A 21081-nucleotide genomic window follows, 5' to 3' on the forward strand; every position below is an offset into this window, starting at 1 on the left:
TGCTCCTGTCACAGACGTATATTCATTTCATCTACAGTGATCAGTCAGCTATCGCGGGGTTATGAGACCCCCGCGATAGGTAAAAATCCGCGAAGCAGCGGTGTTATATTTATATATTTTAAGGCTTTATAAACTCTTCCCACACTTGTATAAACCTTTCCCACTCTCTCACTACAACTTGAATGATGAAGATGATGAATTATGTAGCTGTGCAGTACTGATGGCGATGAAGGTGGTGCAGCATCTTCGCCCTCGGCTGTAACTTCTATTTCCACTGTTGGCGTAGGCGTGACTGATCTCTTCGTCCGAGTGATGAACATAGTGATGTGTTACAGAAATACCTTTATACTGCAAAATCCCGCAATATAGTGAAATATATAGTGTTTTTTAAAAATCTGCGATACAGCGGAGCCGCAATAAGTGAACCGCGATATAACGAGGGACGACTGTATTTTTTATTGTGGTTACAGCAGCATAAATCCCACCTGTTGCTGTAGTCTGAGATTTCAGTTGAGCCGGAGTGTCTCCACAGCTAAATCTCCAACAGCACAGCTTTACCTGGTTAGCACAGTTAGCTTCAGGCGTCCTCTTACTTGGGTAAAGGGATGTCTGTGTGGTTTTCATACTCTAGTTATGAGTCATTATGAGTGATGACGATTAAAAATGATCTGAAGGTGAAACAAGATAAAAACAGATTAAATTTAAGGTCTTTATTAATAACCTTTAAATGATGCAAACTGTCTTTGCAGCAGTTAGTTTATTAAAGCCTGTTAATTATATATGCTAATGTTAGCATGCAGCATTAGCCCGTGACACCTTACCAAACATGCTAACAACCTGAAAACAAACTTTTAACAGGCTGCGTGAGCCATGAAGACAAAACTAACTCGAATAACTGAAACCTGAACAAAATAAAAATGTCATTTATAAATAATTAGCTTCTAGCTAGATGGTAGCATTTTGTCTCATCAGGACCTGTGCATGTGCTTCATGTTTGTTAGCCTAAAGGTTTGTCCCTGCTGGAATTACCAACGCTGGCAGCTCTGGTCTCCAGTTTTAAGCCGTTTAGTGCTGCAAAGCTAGAAACAATGCAGCAGGCTGTGTCTGCAGCACAACAAAGCTAAACGAGTTAGCGGGGCTAGCTCATTAGCTGTGGGCTTAGCGGGGGCTTTGTGTGGTGGTGGGGGAACACGGTGATAAATCCTGGTTTAGGTGGGAGCCGGGGCACCTCCCTGTGTCAGCTTACACCTCCTTTATCTACAACAATACTCGGGCCATTAGCACTGACGGCAGCCCTGCAGGAGCAGGTATTAAGCTGTTTCTGAAGCTCACGACAGGCTGATTTCAGTGCAGTGACGACTGCTGGATAAACGCACGTTTTCTTTAATCTGGGCTATATTTCTATATGTAGTTATAACTTATGATATTTATCTCCCATGGAAGTAAACAGCATTACACAGACTAAGGCTTCTTAAACCTGCAGACCTCACCTAAGAAGAGCATTTTTCAGTTTTATGATATCTAAATAATTAGCGTGCAGTTCTTTGTCAAATGGCACACCGCAGCAGGTGGCACTAAAGGCAAATTCAGCATACCTGTACTTATAACATCTAAACAAATGCATGGTTAAAATGGGGCCACCATCAGGCTTCTTATACCCGCAGGAGTACCCATAGAATAGAATAGAATAGAATAGTGTAGCAAACATGGAGCACTAATATCTAGTTCTGGATGGTTTATTTCCCAAAGTATGAACAGATATCTGTGGGTAGTTGGGAGTTAGGTTGGCTTCCATGCGTTCCTGTAAATGACCACTTTATTGTATTTCTATCGGTCTGTGATGCGGTTACAGACGTTTCTATCCTCCCTCATCCTCCTCACCTCCAGCCTCAGCTGCCTCCTAATTGGTCTTACCAACCCTGTTAAGCTCTTAATCTGTGTCCTCCCCCCTTCATCATCCCTCCATCCATAAATATGTTCCTGAGCTGTGCAGCCTGTTGCATCCCTCTTATTCCTCCATCTTTCCTCCTCTTATCCATGTCCGTTGTCCTTTTTCACGTCACCCTGTGTAACAGCAGCAGATTATCGTCTTTGTGCAGCTCAGTTAAGCCTCCACGTTGCCTTTTTGTTTCTTCTATTATTAATTCTTTAATTCAGCATCTGAGTTTGGTTTGTTTTAATCCTGAAGAATATCGCTTAGAAATCAGCTGCTGTGTTTTAAAGTTGGGGCAGACGCAGAGTGTCTCCTACAGTCAGCAGATAGCAGGTATCTCTCTGTTACCCACGATGCACCGGGCTGATCTGGGCCTTTATGGCGTCTCCACAGTTCAGTTTGTGTTTTGTTATCTGACAGCAGTGATTGTATCAGCACATAATGTAGCACTCTGACCTCTGTTTTTATTTGTGATACTGGACCTGAAGCTGTGTGTGTGTGTGTGTGTGTGTGTGTGTGTGTGTGTGTGTGTGTGTGTGTGTGTGTGTGTGTGTGTGTGTGTGGTGTAATGATGAGTAAACGTTTGTTGCTGTGTATTGCGATGACTCCTGTGTGCGCTCACCTTCACGTCCCTGTGGGTCTGTGTGTTGTTTCTGCATTGTTGCCTTTGTTTGTGTGGACATGAACGTTTCCATCACACAACACTAAAACGTTGTGAGTCTCTCGGTGCCGTGTGCTGAGGGTACGCCTGCTCACCTTGCAGTGGCAGGGCAGCAGTCTCTGGGTGTTGTCAAGGCTTCATTTGCCAATCGTGCACACCTGAGCAGGTGTGAATGGAGGCATTCCTGAGGTGGTTGATGCCGTCATGCTCTCTGGGCCGTCATTTTTAGCTGAGGTTATATTTAAATATAAAAATGATCTCCAGACTCTGCTGCCTTTGAGCAGTAAATAAAATGCTAAATAATAAAATATAAATGCTAAACAGATGAACTGCTAAATAAAAGCTTATAACATGCTGAAAAATATCCAGTAAAATCTTGAGTAAAAAAAGCCTAATGGAAAATAATAAAGTGGGTTAGTTGGTTTAACCACCAACATGGAGGGAGGGCGTCCTGTGGTAAACCTTTAACCGACCAATCAGCAGGCATTAGCAGGATGCAGGTGTCATGGTCAGAATCGGGAAACCCGAGAGCGGGTTTCACACACGCTTCATCCATGCCGGGTTTGTGGAAGCTGCAGCGACATGTTTTAGCCACTCCCATTCACCGAGGGCTGCCTCTGCAGCGCCCCCACTGTGCCCTCAGTGGAACTGCAGGCAGTCTCTGCATCTTTGGTCTATTTAAAATCTTTATGTGAATTAAAGCTGAAGGACAAACCTGTCAGGTCTCTTCTGTAAAGTTTTTATTTTTCTGGAATAGATGGAGGAAAAAAGAATATCCTCTGCAGTTTGTTTGTTTATTGTGTAACTGTTTAAATGTTTGTGTTTTCTTATTGATTTCTTTTTATGTTCATACCTGTTGGACTCCAGTTGTTGTTTACGTGTGTGTGTGTGTGTGTGTGTTACTGACCTTCTCTGTGCTCTCCCTCTGCAGTGTGAGCAGTGGTTGCAGACACACACACAACAAACCCCGCCCCCTCCCACCCCGCCCCGAGACAGATTCAAGCGAGCAAGCGTTGCTATACGAAAAGGACGGGTAAATATTCTCCTCCCTCCCTTCATCCCGCCGCCATCTTCACCTTCTTCCTCCTCCTTTCACCATCTGCCATTTACCTTACCAGAGTTAACAGATGCTCACCTGTAAGCACTCACCTGAAGCACTTCCTCACTCTCAAAATGACCATCTCTTTCTTTGCCATCTTTCTGTTCCATCTCATGCATCTTTGTTTCAGTCCTCTCTGCTTCAGCTTGCATGGCGTTTGGACGTCTCTGTCCCCGTCAGGTTTTGTGTTTGCAGCTTCACACTTGGACCTGATTCAGCCTCTGGTTGTTTCACGTTTTCATGAACGCCGCTTCAGTCTTTCACTGTTTTATTATGACTTTAATGATTACTATGATTATAATTACAGAGAGCACTAACAGATGAGCATCAGGGCCAAAATTCTAACTCATACAGTGTATCACAAAAGTGAGTACACCCCTCACATTTCTGCAGATATTTAAGTATATCTGTTCATGGGACAACACTGACAAAATGACACTTTGACACAATGAAAAATTGCAGCTGTGTGCAGCAATTTATTCTTCCCTCAAAATAACTCAATATACAGCCATTAATGTCTAAACCAGTGGCAACAAAAGTGAGTACACCCCTTAGTGAAAGTTCCTGAAGTGTCAATATTTTGTGTGGCCACCATTATTTTCCAGAACTGCCTTAACTCTCCTGGGCATGGAGGTTACCAGAGCTTCACAGGTTGCCACTGGAATGCTTTTCCACTCCTCCATGATGACATCACGGAGCTGGCGGATATTCGAGACTTTGCGCTCCTCCACCTTCCGCTTGAGGATGCCCCAAAGATGTTCTATTGGGTTTAGGTCTGGAGACATGCTTGGCCAGTCCATCACCTTTAACCTCAGCCTCTTCAATAAAGCAGTGGTTGTCTTAGAGGTGTGTTTGGGGTCATTATCATGCTGGAACACTGCCCTGTGACCCAGTTTCTGGGGGGAGGGGGTCATGCTCTGCTTCATTATTTCACAGTACATACTGGAGTTCATGTGTCCCTCAATGAAATGTAACTCCCCAACACCTGCTGCACTCATGCAGCCCCAGACCATGGCATTCCCACCACCATGCTTGACTGTAGGCACGACACACTCATCTTTGTACTCCTCACCTGATCACCGCCACACATGCATGAGACCATCTGAACCAAACAAATTAATCTTGGTCTCATCACACCATAGGACATGGTTCCAGTAATCCATGTCCTTTGTTGACATGTCTTCAGCAAACTGTTTGTGGGCTGTCTTCTGTACAGACTTCAGCAGAGGCTTCCTTCTAGGGTGACAGCCATGCAGACCAATTTGATGTCGTGTGCGGCGTATGGTCTGAGCACTGACAGGCTGACCCCCCACCCCTTCAATCTCTGCAGCAATGCTGGCAGCATTCGTGCATTTCAGAGACAGCATTTGGATGTGACGCTGAGCACGTGCACTCAGCTTCTTTGGACGACCAACGCGAGGTGTGTTCTGAGTGGACCCTGCTCTTTTAAAACGCTGGATGATCCTGGCCACTGTGCTGCAGCTCAGTTTCAGGGTGTTGGCCATCTTCATGTAGAGCAACAATTCATCTTTAAGATCCTCACAGAGTTCTTTGCCATGTTGGAACTTTCAGTGAGCAGTATGAGAGAGTGTGAGAGCTGTACTACAAAATTGAACACACCTGCTCCCTATGCACACCTGAGACCTGGTAACACTAACGAGTCACATGACATTTTGGAGGGGAAATGACAAGCAGTGCTCAATTTGGACATTTACAGGTGTAGTCTCTTGGGGGTGTACTCACTTTTGTTGCCACTGGTTTAGACATTAATGGCTGTATATTGAGTTATTTTGAGGGAAGAATAAATTGACACTGTTATATAAGCTGCACACAGACTACTTTTCATTGTGTCAAAGTGTCATTTTGTCAGTGTTGTCCCATGAACAGATATACTTAAATATCTGCAGAAATGTGAGGGGTGTACTCACTTTTGTGATACACCACTAAAAAAACATGAAAAGCAGCAATGACATTTAAATCAGGCCAGCTAATTACATAGTATTACTGTGATTTGTATTCTGGGCAGTTCCTGTTAAAGGCAGTTTGTCCTCCTCACTGTCACCACCCTGTTGTGGGTAATGTGGGGTGTTTTTGAATGATAAACATTTTGATATCAGCAAGGATTAATATTTATAAGATTTCCTTATAGAAATGGGTCCAGGAATAAAAACTTAAAATTCAATCATTAAAATATATTTATTTTGTATTATATTTACAATTATATTCATATTAATAAATGCAAAAAATAGTTATTCATATATGTTCAATTCAGTTCAGTTCAATTCAATTCAATTTTATTTATATAGCACCAAATCACAACAAACAGTCGCCTCAAGGCGTGTGTGTCTTTAATGACTTTAAATCGTTGTAAAGATAATGAGCAAATGGGGCAGTTTGTGTAAAAAAAAAAAAGTTTATTAATAATAAAATATTTATTAAAAATATAAAAAAATCACTACATTTTTAGGAAGTTAAAATAGTACAAATTAATTTTTAATGACTAAAAAACTTACTGAAAACATAAAATATGCATAGTTTTAATTACTGTAAGTAACAAAATTTTTTCATTAACACTAAAAATGTTAAATTAAAAAAAATACTAGTGAAAGTTTTTCAGTTTAAAATTTTAAGAAAAAAGTAAAAACTAAACAGTGAAGGAGTTTCTACTTTATTTACTTCAGTAAAAACCTTCATGGTGAACTGCAGTGTGTGAAGAGGCAGCACACACACACACACACGCACATAGACACACACACACACAGGCAGAGGATGGATGTGTGACTGTTGAGGAATCCGCGTCCTGATTGGCTGAGAGCTGGCAGACATTTTCCGCTGTGAGCGCGCTCAGTGGTTGGTTGAGACGCTCCCCTCCCCCGCTCTGCCTGCTGGCTGGGGTATGCTGTACAGTGGAGCCGCCACACCGTCGATGCTATCTCAACACTTTATCACAGCGGGTCTAAACTCCACCACACACACACACACACACACACACACACACACAGAGAAAACAGTGGATGTGTAACTGAGCTGGAGGGCGGCAGACTCACAGAGAGACAGGAAGAAGCAGCAGAGAGCAGATGAAGAGCTGAGGAGCGGCGTGAGAAACAAATCTGAATCAAATGTTTGTGAAGGCTGGAGGTAGAAGGAGGAGGAGGAGACGGATGGAGCTCTGAAAGAGCGCGGCCACGCCTGTCAGTGTTTAGGGATGTTTGAAATACACAGCGGTCCTAAAAGGCAGTCACCGAAATGCAGAGGCGGGGGTCGTGGGGGCGGGGATGGCACCACCTCTGCTGACATGTGATTGGCCGCGTCTGCTGCCACCCCCAAACTCACGGTGCCGTGTCAGCACAAACATGGGTGGAAGTTACAGGTGGATCAGAGTTCAGGTGGCCTTATTCTGCTGCAGACATCACTGCAGGTGCACCTGTATGAAGGTAAATTATATAACATGTACACTGCAGGCTGCTGTGCTGCTATAGCTGCAAAAAGATACAAAAGCAGGGCCCACACACCCCTGCAGTGGTCTGCTTCACTCCAAAGGAGGTTTCACACCTCCTCGGCCCCTCAGGACTTTAAAGCAGACCTCTGTTTGTCAGCAGACCATACTGTGAGACTAAGAAGGCTGTGGTCAGCTCCACGCCCCTGCTGTTGAGTTACACTTCGGTCCTGGTGCAGGTTTATGATCAGACGGTTTCCTGCTCGGGTTTGATTTTCAGTTCAGGGTTCCCCCAGAAACGGGGAAGTGTGCCACCCCGTTAAAAGTCCCATATCCGCCCCTGCTCAGACCTGTGCACGGTTCATTTAAAGCCTGCCGTGACACAACACTTTGCTCTGTGGTCATTACAAAGCGCAGTTACATGTGGTGCCTCGGTGTGAAGAATAAGACCTCTATGCTTTGAGTCTGGACTCAACAGTTGGTGTTTTTGTCTCGTCCAACAAAAACGTCTTTTGTGCTTCGCTGAGGTGGAAAAGTTGCTGTCTTGACATCAAAAACTGGCACCACTGGGTGTTTGTTTTGAGGCTTTTTCATTTTAATATTTCCATAACAGGGAGCAGTATGTATTAAATCACGTGCAGTGCACTCACAGACGTCGCAGGATGAAGTTTATTTTGAGGTCCTGACAGGAGAAAAGCCCCTGCAGGTGTGACCCTCAGCATTTTACGGTACAAACACTCATGAATTTGCACATTTTTTTGCCATTTTAAAGTTGAGCTGTACTTTGGTTGAAGTTGCATTAATGTGCTTTTTTGTGCTCAGAGCTCACAGTCATATTTGGTTAAAGGCCTTTGGACTGCAGCTTGGTCGAGCACAAAGCCAGCTCCAACACACTACGTGTCCACATACTTCTGTCCCTGCAGCACAAAGAGTCAGCTCTGCCTTGGGATGTTCAGCTTCAGCAAGTGTGTGTTAACAAGTTTGGACAGAGTTCTGCAGCGAGAAAGGAGGAACGTCAGGAGCGGTGGAGGATGGGTGATGGCAGCTGAGTGTTAGATGGAGGTTTAGGAGGGGAGGCGGGGGCTCGAGCAAGCGAGAATGCCCATCAATGTCTCTCGCTCGCTCTCTGTGAACACACATGAGGAAGCAGCAAAACGCTCTCTTGTGACTCCCGTGAGTGTGAACTTCCTGTTGTGGTCAACCAACGCAGAAACAGGCAGAGATGAAGAGGCACACACTTTGTTTCAGTTTCCTTTGCAGACTTGGTGAATTCCCATGAAATGCCAGCATCACTTCTCTCCATCAGTGTCACAAGGTCAGAAATTATCCTGGGAATTCCTGCCAGAAACTGCTCTGATGTTCTTCTGGGACCGTGTGCAGCAGATTATGAGTTTAAGGACAGTCGGGTCAGAGTGTCAGCATCGAGCAGCCAGTGTTAATGAGTGCTGCTGTTTTTCATGCTGATCGCAGCCTCCTGGGCTGAAGAATGAACTAAATGTTCCAATACCTGCAGTTCCTCTGGTGTCCACTTGAGGCAGGTTCCAAAATAAAAATTAAACTTTACAGTAGAAACAACCGGCCTGCTACCAAAAAACCTTTTGGGCCCCTTCCCACCCTGTAAAGGCCCAGCACAGCACACATTCTTTATTTTCAACAATTAATCATACAAACATACAATACTGCAGTCCCCCCAGTGTTGCACTGCCACTCTGAATGACGCTGAGAGGGTGATGGATGAATAGATGGAGGAAGAGTGACAGTTAGCAGGATGTAATAAATGGCCAACATATGGTGACTGTTCCTCCCCCCTCACTTCTCTATCTCCCCATGCATCCCTCCATCCCTCTCCTCCCTGCTCTCCTGCTAAACACAGACTGTTAGCTGATACCAGGGAGGACTCACAGATACAAATACCCCACTTCACAAAAAGAAAGTGATATAAATATAAATGGCAAGGGTTTGAAAAAGGAGGAAGTGGAGGGAGCAGAGGATGACACGGCTTGCTTTCTACCGCAGGTTCTGTGTCTTTGTGGGAGGTAACTGATGCTGCTTCAGGTTGTTACTGTTTACCTATGAAACAGCATCTGTTTGTTTCACGAGGTAAATTTAATGCAGAAGAGGCCATTTATACCACAGGCAGTCTGATTAGCATGCAGTGTGCTCTGTGAAGATAGCAGCTAGCTGCTAAAATGTAAAGTAATGCCATTTAGCTCACAAAGCTTAAAGAAACTGTAAAGTTTGCCATCACTGCCACACAGTGTTCATCTATGAGCCTTAAAATTTGCTAGCATCATGCAAAAAAATTCAAAAACATTCATTGTTTTCTATTGCCAGCCTTCCATTGGAACAGATAAAGTAGCTTGCTAACTCAGTGTACATGCTAGATGCTAACTGTAGTGCCAGAGGCTCTAACGTTGACAAGTTAAAAAGTTATATTAAGAGTAAAATATCAAGTCATAAAAGAAGATTTAGGTTTTCATGTGTGTGTTATCTGTAGTGACGTTAGCAGGTAGCAGATTTTTGCTTCCACATACTGAGACTCAGCTGTCAGAGGGGATAAAAGGAGGCTAGGACAGAGGTGACAGGAAGCTCTCAGTCCTCATTCACATCTTTCACCTCCTCAGTCTGTAATGACTGTCTGTGTGTCACTGTGACCCAGGGACAGTTGGTACACAGCAGGAGGTTCATGTCATGGAGTCGCTGACCTCAGTGCTACCTAACAGCAAGAATCTGGATGGTAAACTCAGCTAGTTCTGCTGGTTAGTTATAGAGCCAGAAACTCTCATTAAGCTGTGGGTAAAAATTTTAGCATTTTTAATTTTAACACAAATTTGAAACATAGAAACAGACTGATGGAAACACAGCTCTTAATAAGCTCAGACAGCAATGACTTTGAAATCTCTGCTTGTATCTCTAGACCTTAGCATTGTTAGCATGGTAGCTAACTCCAGTGATGCATGCTGTACTGCAGTTAGCTACCATGCTAACTGCAGTGATGTATACTGTACTGATTAGCTGAGATGTGAATGCAGCTTTAAAGCTGAAAGAGTATATGTGCCACAGCGTCCTCTTAAGGTCAACAAAGGGTGATGGTCCCCACAAAGACAGGCGTACGAGTACACCCGCACACACACTGATACATTCTTGTGCACCATGGCACCAGCACCGTGACCTTTTTCTGCTTTTGCATGGATATGCAGCAATGTCAGACGCGTGTGTGTGTGTGTGAGAGTGAGTCAGGCGGGAGTGTTGGTGTGTGAGAATGATGGCTGGGAACAGATGTAGTAACATCAGCTATCTCTCACACACACACGCTGTGTTCAGGCTCAGAGCTGAATTCATGTTGCGTTCACTGACCGCTCCTTTTAAGCTGGTGTTAAACAAGTTTGTGATGCTTTCAAAGCTTCAGGTCAGCGTGTCAGTCTGGGCTGCAGCGTGATGACACGTACATGTCGTGGTTCCACTTTCACTCTGACGGCTCAGAGCAGACCCGGGTGCAATGGTTGATTTTGGGAGAGTTTTTATCCACCTCCCTCCATCCTTTTCCCCACCTCCATTCCTCTCTTGTCTCCTCTCCTCCTCTCCACCTGTGTCCTCTCCTCTCCTGCCCTCTCTGGTGTCCTCCTCCTCTCTTCTTCCTCTCCTCCTCCTCCTCTCTTGTCTCCTCTCCTCCTCCTCTCCTCTGCTTTTGCAGCCATCTGTTGCCGTTCGTTTCTGCAGGCTGTAAAAAGTGCTGCCTGAGCGCTCTGACATCCAATCGCAGCCTCCGATTGTGCATGTGTGTGCGCGTGTGTGCACCTGCCGTGGCCATGTAACAGTGTGTCATGCAGGCGCAGCGATCCACGGCGAGGTCGGTGGAAACTCGGCGCTCGCTGCCAGCTGTCAGCGCTCTCTCGCCACGTTCCACTCGTCCTTCCTCTTCTTCTCGCTTTCTTCTTCTTTGGTTTTGCTCCACGTGCTGTTCAGCACTGCTAGGAGGCGGTTTATCGTTGGTATCGGGCTCATGAGTAAATAAAAGTACTTTGAGTGTGTGTTGAAGCGCTTTGTTGTTTGTGTTCCACATCTGCACAGATGTCCTAACGCGGACCCTCGGGAGATCTGTTGGTTTCTTGCTGAGCGTTAACGTTAAATCAGCTTTGGCTGCGGGGGGGCACACTCCGCCTGAGCATCATGCTATCTTTGTGTTAGCGTCACAGTGTGTGTGACAGCTGTGTTGCTTTTGTAAAGCTCTGATGTGGGCTTCTGTTCCTGTTCTTCACCGTCATGTTGGTTTAGCTTCACGCACCGAGGTGTTCGTCACCCCTGAAGTTTGGGGTCACGCTGCCATCGTCGTGCATTGTTACTGCGGTGGGCCGACATTATTAGCTTTCGTAACGGCTGAAAATTTAATGTTTAAAAGGATGAGGAACACCCTTCAAACGTGTTATTTTTCACAGTTTGGCCACTAGAGGGCACTCTCCAGCCTCCCTGTTCTGTTTGAATAACTACACGTAACACAGGAAATAATATCGGCCCATATATCGGAATATCGTATATATTTAAACCTCCAAACATCGGCATCAGTGGGACGATCACAGTGGAAATATAGATTCAGAAGATATCGGGGAAATATGATGGTGACTCTGTGAGGCTAACCCTAAGCCACTGTGACAGGCAGAGGAAGCCGTATATTAAAATGTTCGTGCTGGTGTTGATGCAGATTTTCCTCCTGTTTCTGTTTCCGCCTGTTTTCCTGTTCCTCTGTTCAAAGATTCAAACTGAGCAGCTTGATTTTCACTCAGTTTTTACTGAAACTGAAAATAACTTTAAGCCTGGCTCTGAGTGTCAGACTTCTTGAAATGTCCTGGTGAAGTTTGGGAGGAAACTGGAAACCTCTGAGCTCAGACGCTCAGGGAGATGCTCTGCAGGATGAGACCGTAGAGCAGCTATCTGTGCCAAATCAGGAAGAGGACCGCTGATGAGGACGTGATGTCAGCGCTGACCACAAACATGGCCGCCGCCGATGGGTAACTGAGAAATGTGTCACGCAGCCGCGCAGCTTAGTTACAAAATCACAGCTTCAGTGTGAGTTACTCGAGCAGCTGTGATGTGTGTCCCTGCACGGCGCTCACACTGACACGAGGATCCTCGTCTAATCAGGCTCCTCCCCCTTTCTCACCAAACTCCACCGACTCGGTCATCATTTTAAGACGCGCTGCTTCTCTCGCTTCCTTCTTTCTTAGTTTGTCTTTGAACCTGGAATGTACACACACAGAGACACACACACACACACACACACACACAGACAGACACACACACACACACACACAGACAGACAGACACACACACACAGACACAGGCAGACAGATACACACACACAGACACACACACACACAGACACAGACAGACAGACACACACACACACACACACACACAGACACACACAGCCTCTTGCTGAGCTGAGCTGGAGGAGGAAGTGGCCGGCTCTGGAGAGCTTCTTCCTCTGGGGCTGTCAGACAGGAAACAGTAATTAGCTTTTGTCCTCTCCTCCCTGAGAAAAGGAGAAGTGCCCCTTCTCTCCTCCATCCTCCTCCTCCGCCCCTCCATCGCCCCCTCATGTTGCTCTGCCCTGGCACAAACAGGTGTGAGGCTGTAAACCCATCGCTGTGTCCCCTCTGGTCCAGTGGGCGCTCGGCCAAAGCTGCTTTTGTTTGCTTGTAGATGGAAAGTCGTCCTCTGCTGCGACGTCTTCGTGCAGGTTCACGGTGTCAGAATGAGGCAGAGACTCAGAGAGGTTTAAGCATCGGGCTCACTGAAGCGTTCACGTTTCTGCTCTGAAACGTGGGCTGCTGGAGCTTGTCGAAGCCGTCCTGCAGCACTCGGAGGGTTCAAAATGTTTTCTTCTGTGAAACCAGAACCTGCAGCTGGACGTGTGCAGGGAAAGCCAACACTGCCGAGCGCCTGTGCTATTCTGATCTCAGCCTCCATCAGAAATCCTCATGTCCTCACAGGGGGAACCAAGAGTGTCGCTCTGCGCACTAACACTGCAAAGCTTCACATTAACACAGTTATAAAGGCTGGTCATTCTCTCATTGCTTCTCTGTGCATGTCCAATAGTTTGTGTTTGTTTGTATTTCAGCAGTCATGGAGAACGCCACAGAGGAGCAGCAGGAAGGGGGAGGAGCCAAAACTGAGCTGACTGAGGAGGAGGAGAAAGTGCACAGTAACCTCAAAGGTGCGTGCCAAACCTCATGGAAGACCTGGTGCATGTTAGCTCAAGGTTATTAAAAATCATTAATGCTACCCTTCAGGAGCGATCAACGGAGTGACGGAGGGAGCAAAGGAGGCGGCGAATGGAGGAGTGAAGCTGCAGAACGGAGACCAAGGTGGAGGCACCATGGGAACCGAAGGAGGAGGGGGAGGAGGAGAAGACCTCTCCTCCATCAATGCCATGATGTCAGCGGTGATGTCAGCAACAGGGACCATCAATGGCGGCGGAAATGGAGGAGGGAGTGGAGTCACTTCAGCCAACTCCTCCGCCGGTCCCTCCCCGAGGTGAATACAGACCAATTCAAACTTTATTAACAAACCAGAAGAGGTTCATTTACATTCAATAATTAAACAAATTCAATGGTGAAAGATGATGTCCAGATTTAATCACTTAAAACTGTTAAAAAGGCTTAAAACTTTAATTTCAGACTGTCCTTGAACACACCATCAAAGCCCTTGTGGAATTATGGGAGATCTCACTTATTTCTGCACCCAAATGAATGCATAATAATTATAAGTCAAAGTGTCTGCCCCCATCTACATCTCAGCCCCCATTTGGAGCAGATTAGCATCTGTGGGTGGGGGTGGGGGTGGGATCTTCCCTGTGGTCTTTGTTCCTGATGGATTTAGGCAGCGTGTCTGCAGGACACAGAGACAGACTTACCTTAAAGTTTGCTCCAGGAGCGCTGTAATCCGGACACATTCAGCAGGAAGTGCTAATGGACACCTCGGCCGCTTTAATGGGACAAAATCTAAACAAATTAACAGGCTCTCAGTTTCACAGAACAACAGGAGGTAATTTCAGCTGTAATTACTCACATACGCTCCGGGCTGGATTAAAATCGCTAAAGCGCAGCAGGAAACATTAAAAGAGCCCCGCCTCCTCCGGAGAAATAAATCCCATCAGGATGAAAACCAAACGCAAAGAAACCCACTTATTAAATCTGCACATAATTGAGCAGATTCGGTCCTCTGGGACTGCAGCATGACAACATCAAACACACCAATTTAAAGGGAAAATGTTCATAAATCACATTTTTCCTCCTTAAACTTTTTATTTCTCCTAAAACTTATTTCTCTTCTCTTTCAAGCCCTTCACCAAGCAAGTCCCTCACGGCGGCCATGCGAGCCCCTCCCGGCCGCAACGCACGACGCAACCAGGTACGCAACACCTCTGCCACACTCAGCCTCCATCTTTGCTGTGTTTGTAGCGGGACGTGCAGCTTCCCATCTTCCCTGCTTTCATTTTTGCCTCGTCACTGTGGTTCAGCTGTGCTCTCCCATCACGCTTGCTGGCATTCCACGGCGCGTCACAACTTCCTGTGGCTTAAACAGGAAAAGGAAAGCACTGCCTCTCAGTAGAGGATGTGTGTGTGTGTGTGTGTGTGTGTGTGTGTGTGTGTGTGTGTGTGTGTGTGTGTGTGTGTGTGTGTGTGTGTGCGCGCGCAGTAATTTGTAGAGATTGTTTTCTCAACGTTTCCTCCCGGACAGATCAGCAGAGAAGGCCTGATGTTTGGAACCACTGCAGCGAGGACGTTTCTGCTGAGCGAGGACGTGACCTCCGGCCCTCACTTTTAGGCACACCTTCAAACAGGCCTTCGACACTTTAGGGTCCCTCCCAAAGCCTGATATTAACGTGGGTCCCCACAAAGATGGAAAGAGAAGTTTGCGTGTGCGCAGCTCTGCAGCCGCTCAGTTGGTGCTGCAGCTGGATGTGAGGCATCAGCTGACATTAGGTCACCGGGTCAAACTGAGGCCGCTTCAGACCACATCTGGACGCAGCTGTCAAGCCATAAACATACTCCACAGGATGATGCCTGGCCCGGCCGGCACCATCATGTGACCCACGCTTTTTTGTTGTGGTTGCGGTAATCGGATGACCACTTTGATGATTTTGGTGTGGTGTCTGTGGTAGCCTATTTTAAACAGTAAAAGAAGAAGCAGCCAGTCAGCTGTTAATTAGAGTAAATGGACTAGTTCTTATATAGCGCTTTTCTACTCAGTATGAGCACTCAAAGAGCTTACACAACCTGTGCGTTCACCCATGCACTCCCATTCATACAAGCACTTCCATTTTTACGAAGCTAAGTGCTTTTTAATTAACTAACATTCACACGCATTCATAATCTGACAGAACGGTCGGAGAGCAACTTGGGGTTAAGTATCTTGCCCAAGGATACATTGGCATGTAGCCTGGAGTAGCCAGGATTCGAACTGCTGACCTTCCGATCAGTAGGTGACCTGCTCTACCTACTGAGCTACAGCCATCTTCAGTTCACTTCCATTTTATCTATATGGCGCCGAGTCACCTCAAGGTACTTTATTTTGTAAGGTAAAGACCTTACACCCGAGCAGGTCATGTGACCGAATCTTTGGCTTCAAACATGCAGCTTGTAATGCGACCGGCCTCGTGTACTGTGTGTGTGCTGCTCTGTGTGATGTCACACTTTTGTGTTATTTCTCCTTCAGGACACCAAAGACGACAGCTCGACTTATTTTTGTCCACTGTGTGACAAGAGCTGTCAAACACAGCATCAGCTGACCATGCACATCAGACAGGTAAATCCCGCCCACAAGGAAGTGATGATAACAGCAATGTTGAGGGGAAATTCTGCTTGTGCCACAGCTGCTGCTACACAATAATAAATATGCTGTTTGTGTCGGTGGGGAACATTATTTTGATAGGCTGACTCTTTTCAAAGTGTCTTGGTAACTTTTGGGCTTTTATTTTGTAAATTTAACACATTACAAAGTCAGTGAGATTTGAAAAGCAGGCTAATATAACCAAGCGTTAACTCAGCCACTATAGACAATTATTTTGAAGTTGAATCCAAATAATAACTTCCCATGTATACACATATGTATTTTATTTTGAAAGGATAGCCACATTAAGCTCTGTTGATGGCCTAGCTGGTAACCTGGTAACAGTCTGTTACCAGGTTACTATAGGATTTTATTTTGAAAATCTAACGGTGCACATCAAGTGCAGAAAATCAGGCTCCAAGGTGAATTCATGAGATTGAAAAGGTGTGCAGTTCAGTAATCTTTGCAACACAGTGCCAGGTATTACACATGTGCTCAGGAACAGCAGTCAGATCAGGTGAACTGAATCGCTGTGTGTTGTTCCCGCAGCACAACGCCGACACCGGAGCGACGGACCACTCCTGCAGCATCTGCGGGAAGTGCCTGAGCTCGGCCTCGTCGCTCGACAGACACATGCTGGTCCACAGCGGCGAGCGGCCCTACAAATGCAACATCTGCGGCCAGACCTTCACCACCAACGGCAACATGCACAGGTGCTTAAAAACACACCCGCACACACCGTCCTGACTCCTGCCGGCCAATCAGGAAGGAGCACTTAACACACAAACATCTGCATTACATCTGCAGGGGGAACCGTATATGTGCTAATTTTGGCTTTAAAAATGGATTTCAGTGTGTCTGACACACACACACGTATAACCTCGGGCAGAGGAAGCTGCCATTTAACCCGATCCCCAGTCGTCCATGATGTCAAAACCCAGACTGTGTGTGTGTGTGTGGAGGGGGGGGGGCAGGAAGTGGGAAGATGACTTTTAACAACCTAGCCCCATTATAAACACACACACCCACACACACACAGAACAACGCCCAGTCATTTATTTATCAGTGATGTCCAGCCTCCACCATCAGAGCCAGGACCTAACTGCAGCCTGTGTGTGTGTGTGTGTGTGTGTGTTGTTCATTAACCATAGCTTAAGTGTGTGTCACATACACCAAACTAGACACCACAGAAGTGTGACAGTTTAAAAGTGTTCCTTTTACCCTGTAAGACTCTTATTTTGAAAGTCCATGAGAGTGAGACAGCCTGGGACGTTGCCTTTTGGAGCAGCTTCATTCACTAATACAAATGGATGAATAAATGTTTGTATGGGAGCACTGTTACTGCATTTTATTTTGAAGGCAGCCTGGTAACTTCCTGGTTTTACTTTGAAAAGAACCTACAGTGATTATTTCTGAGCCCTTTTATACCTCAGTACCTGACAGCATCCTCACTTAAAGCCACCAGCCGAGGCTCCATGGTGTTCACAGGAGAGGTTGTGATGCTTTAAGGCGATGATTGTTGGAGTTTGTGTTCAGCTGCTGGTCTGCGACGCACCGACAGATGTTGGTGTGTGTGTGTGTGCTGCTGGTATGAGGAGCTGTGGGCAGGCAGGAATGACTGTAGGCCGACAGGCTCCGAGTGCTGCTGGATGTCGCAGACGTTCCTCTCTGGAAGCCTTCCTCTCATTGTCCTTCAGTTTTATTGGCTCGTGATATTTTGAGCTCTCAGCTTGTTGTGCTGCTGTTTTAGGACCAGCACCAAACCATGAGAGGCTAACACTGTGTTTAAGCTCTGCAGACAAACAGAAGGCTGATGGAGGAAGAGGAGTGGTTGTTGTGGGGTTCATGTTCAGGAGGAAAGGACCGATTTCTCTGCTTCAGACTCAAACTGAGTTTGTTACTAGTTGTGTAGATATGTGTAGTTGTGTTTGAGCATCAGTGCTGGTGGATGTTGGTGGAGTTTGTCAGTGTTCCTGCTCCTCCATCACTGCTCAGACTTGTTTCCTGCGTCACGTCTTTGGACTCAAACCTGTGAAGGTAAAAACACGCTTCCTTCACGTTGGCGGGATTCTGAGTCACAGAAAATCCCGCTTTACAGAAACTGGAGCAGAAAGTGGACGGGCCGGTTTGTCGAGTCGCTGAGCCCGGGAACACGAGCACAAAGAGCAGCGAGGACAGACGGATGAGGCGCTGATTTACAATGCAAACTGTGAGGGGGAGGAGGAGGAGGAGGAAGAGCATCCTCTGCTTCAGACGGGCAGGAGGAGGAGGAGGAGCCATTTTGTGTCTAAACCAGTTTGACTCCAGTTTGTAGTTTCAGAGAGACGACCTGGAGACCACGAGGAGGAGAAGGAGGAGGAGGAGTTTGGGTTCCTCATGTTTCCTTTCCTGTTTCCTCCTCTCTTTTCCTGGTTTCTCTTTTTTCCTAAATTTCTCGTTCCATCTCCTTATCTCCTGTCTTTGCCTTCCTCCCTTGTTTACTTCACTTATCACTTCTTGTCCCCTTCCTTGTTTGCTGCCTTTGTTGCCTCCTCTGTCCCTGCGTCTTTCCTCTCTCTGTCCTCTTTTCTTGTTTACTTTCATTCCTTTTTCCTTTTCTTGTCCCCTCTTCTTCCATTTCTGTTGTCATTTGTGTGTGTGTGTTTCAGCAGCTGTTTGCAACAAACACACACACACTGGGTGATAAGGATTGTGTGTCAGCTGACTTGGCAGGTTTCCTGCTCTCTGATTGGCCAGCTGCAGGGCCACAGCGCGGTTTGAGCAGACTTTGCTCTCTGGTTGGCCGGCTCCTCTCCTCTCCTCTGATTGGTTAATGAGCAGCTTCCTGTCAGCTGCTCTCAGATCTGCTGACTGAGTGTGAGGACCTCTTATGGGCGTCCAACTCGCTGCCTGACACCTATTTATAGCTGAGGGCTCCTCTCGGTCCCACACCTCCCCGTGTCCTCCTCCAAACACATCTCCTCACATCCTCCCTGACATCACCTCCTTTCTTTCTCTTGTCCTTGATTCCTCCTTTTTCCTCTTCTTATTTTGCTCCCTTGTTCCCTCTCCCCTTCCTTCCTCAGTCCTTCCTCTGGTTCCTACTTTGTTTTTTCTTTTCCTTGTTTCCTTTCATCTCTCCTTATTTCCTCTTCTCTTCCTTTCTTTTGTCTCTGTGAACCTCTGTAACCTGACACCATCACTGCTCCCTCATGTGGCCTGGATGACCTTTACACACACACACACACACACACACACACACACAAGCTGTGTCCAAATTCAGGGGCCGCATCTATTGAAGGCCACATTTGTAGGCCGATTACGTCACAGTGAGGCGACGAAGGCTGTCCAAATTCGACGACTCCTCCAAATGCGGTCGACGAATGCGTACTTTTTTTTGAGGGGGGGGGGGGGGGGGGGGCAGGAGGAGGGGAGGTGAAGGAGCACAGAGGTGCCTAATCAGCGCCGTTCCTCTGTTACTGATCATTTCATACGCACAGCTGTTAAATAAGGAAAATGCGACTAGAGAAATGATTTCGTCACATCGTTTTGGCGCCCCCCCTCTTGCGCGGCGCCCCTATGCATTGCATATAGTGCACACCCACTTTTAGCGCCACTGTCTCCCATCTGAGCGCTCTCTTTCTCACACCCTTTATATTTTTTTCTATATTTTCCCCACTTACTGGAGCTCATTCTGGGCTCTTATGAGTGTTAGTTTGGGTGTGCGCCCGGTCAACTTGGGCAGGAGCGATAAACAGGAAACGGGGGCTTCGAAGGGACAAACTACCTACCACTTGTCTTTTGCTTTATTATAGGGCGCCGAGAGATAATCAACGAGTTTCACTCAGAAAGAAAGTCAAGCCCAAATAAGCAACTCCACGTTCAAAAATAAGCCCATAAAACCGCAACCCACAACTCACGAGATTTGCAAGCGACTTTAGAAAAAAACAAGCCCAAAGTCGCTTATAATAAGCAGACTTGGCAACACTGGTCCGGTCTATCTTTCGTGGCCTACCATATCCCATGATTCATTGCGCATCAAAACTCAAACACAAAAATAGCGGAGGATAGCGGCCAAGAAGTTTGAAATATGACTGTTTCTGTGACACAAAATAAACATTTAAGATGTTTTCAGGCGAGAATGTAAATGTGTAAACCTCAAATATCAGCTCGTTTTATCAAGATATCACTTAATTACAAAAACTGCTCCACTGGTTTCGGAGCTGTACTTTGCCGCTGCTCTACCAGCAGCTCACCTCGCTAGCTGTCAGCTGACCGGAGCGCCCAACTGCCGGCACATCCTTTTCAAACCCCCGCTGGCTTTCGCCGCTGAGTTAAGCACAGATATAACTCACTCAGATGATCTCTAACGGCTGATGTTTGGTTTATTTCAGTGTTTCATTTGTTCCTCAGCAAATCGGTTTGCCTGAAATTAAAGTTAAGCATCATAACTGGATAGTTTTATTCTACATTAATGTCTCACTTAATGTATTCCTTGATGTTGAAATGTGTTATGCTTGTTTTAACAGCTTATTTTGAATTAAAGATTTAAAATCAAACCACAAAACGGAGAAAAAGTTCGTTCTCAGTTTAACCAGCTGCTTTTTCACAGCTGTGCTTCACACTGTCACGGTTGCTAGGCAACATGAGCTACGCCGAGGTGGGGGCAGATATGAATTTCACTGCCGCATCACTTCCGGCCTTTGCGGTCTTCGTGGGCTGCGAAGGACCCGGTCGATGGAGGATGGGTCCTTCGAAGGATGCGGCCCCTGAATTTGGACGTAGCTACAGTCTCTTGACCATTGTAGCTCCGCCCCCCTCCTGTATCTGTACTGTATTCCTGTACATTCCCAGCCCACTGGCTGGGATCAGCTCTCCTCAGACTTTCCCAGAATTCCTGACGTTCCTCATTTAGTAAAAGATGTGGGGGGGATCTGAGATGCCGTAAACTCACCTTTTACCTTTGTCTCTCCTTTTAGACACATGAAGATCCACGAGAAGGACCCGGCCAGCGGTCTGCTCCCCATCAGCCCCCCCTCCCCCACCAAACGCCGCCGTCCATCTGTGAAGAGGAGGCAGGGCCTCGAGGAGGAGAACGGAGAGGAGCCGCCCTCCAAGAAGGTAAAACGACACGCCACGGG

At 46.5% G+C, this 21081-nt stretch overlaps 1 protein-coding gene across 4 annotated transcripts in view; it reads left to right on the plus strand.

Annotated features, from left to right (window-relative positions):
* The window catches only part of rreb1a (ras responsive element binding protein 1a), a 52933-nt gene that overhangs the window by 19384 nt on the left and 12468 nt on the right, over positions 1-21081 (plus strand). For 2 of the 4 annotated variants that reach the window (XM_030756296.1, XM_030756297.1), the window contains exons 2-7: positions 13248-13343; positions 13420-13663; positions 14470-14539; positions 15848-15937; positions 16511-16674; positions 20920-21061. In XM_030756296.1, coding sequence (XP_030612156.1) covers positions 13248-13343; positions 13420-13663; positions 14470-14539; positions 15848-15937; positions 16511-16674; positions 20920-21061 — 806 coding nt within the window. Of the gene's footprint in view, positions 1-3525; positions 3628-13247; positions 13344-13419; positions 13664-14469; positions 14540-15847; positions 15938-16510; positions 16675-20919; positions 21062-21081 lie in introns of all 4 variants that reach the window. The other 2 variants (XM_030756299.1, XM_030756298.1) reach the window with 2 other exon arrangements.

The sequence above is a fragment of the Archocentrus centrarchus genome, chromosome 20, assembly GCF_007364275.1.
Source record: "Archocentrus centrarchus isolate MPI-CPG fArcCen1 chromosome 20, fArcCen1, whole genome shotgun sequence".
NCBI lineage: Eukaryota > Metazoa > Chordata > Actinopteri > Cichliformes > Cichlidae > Archocentrus > Archocentrus centrarchus.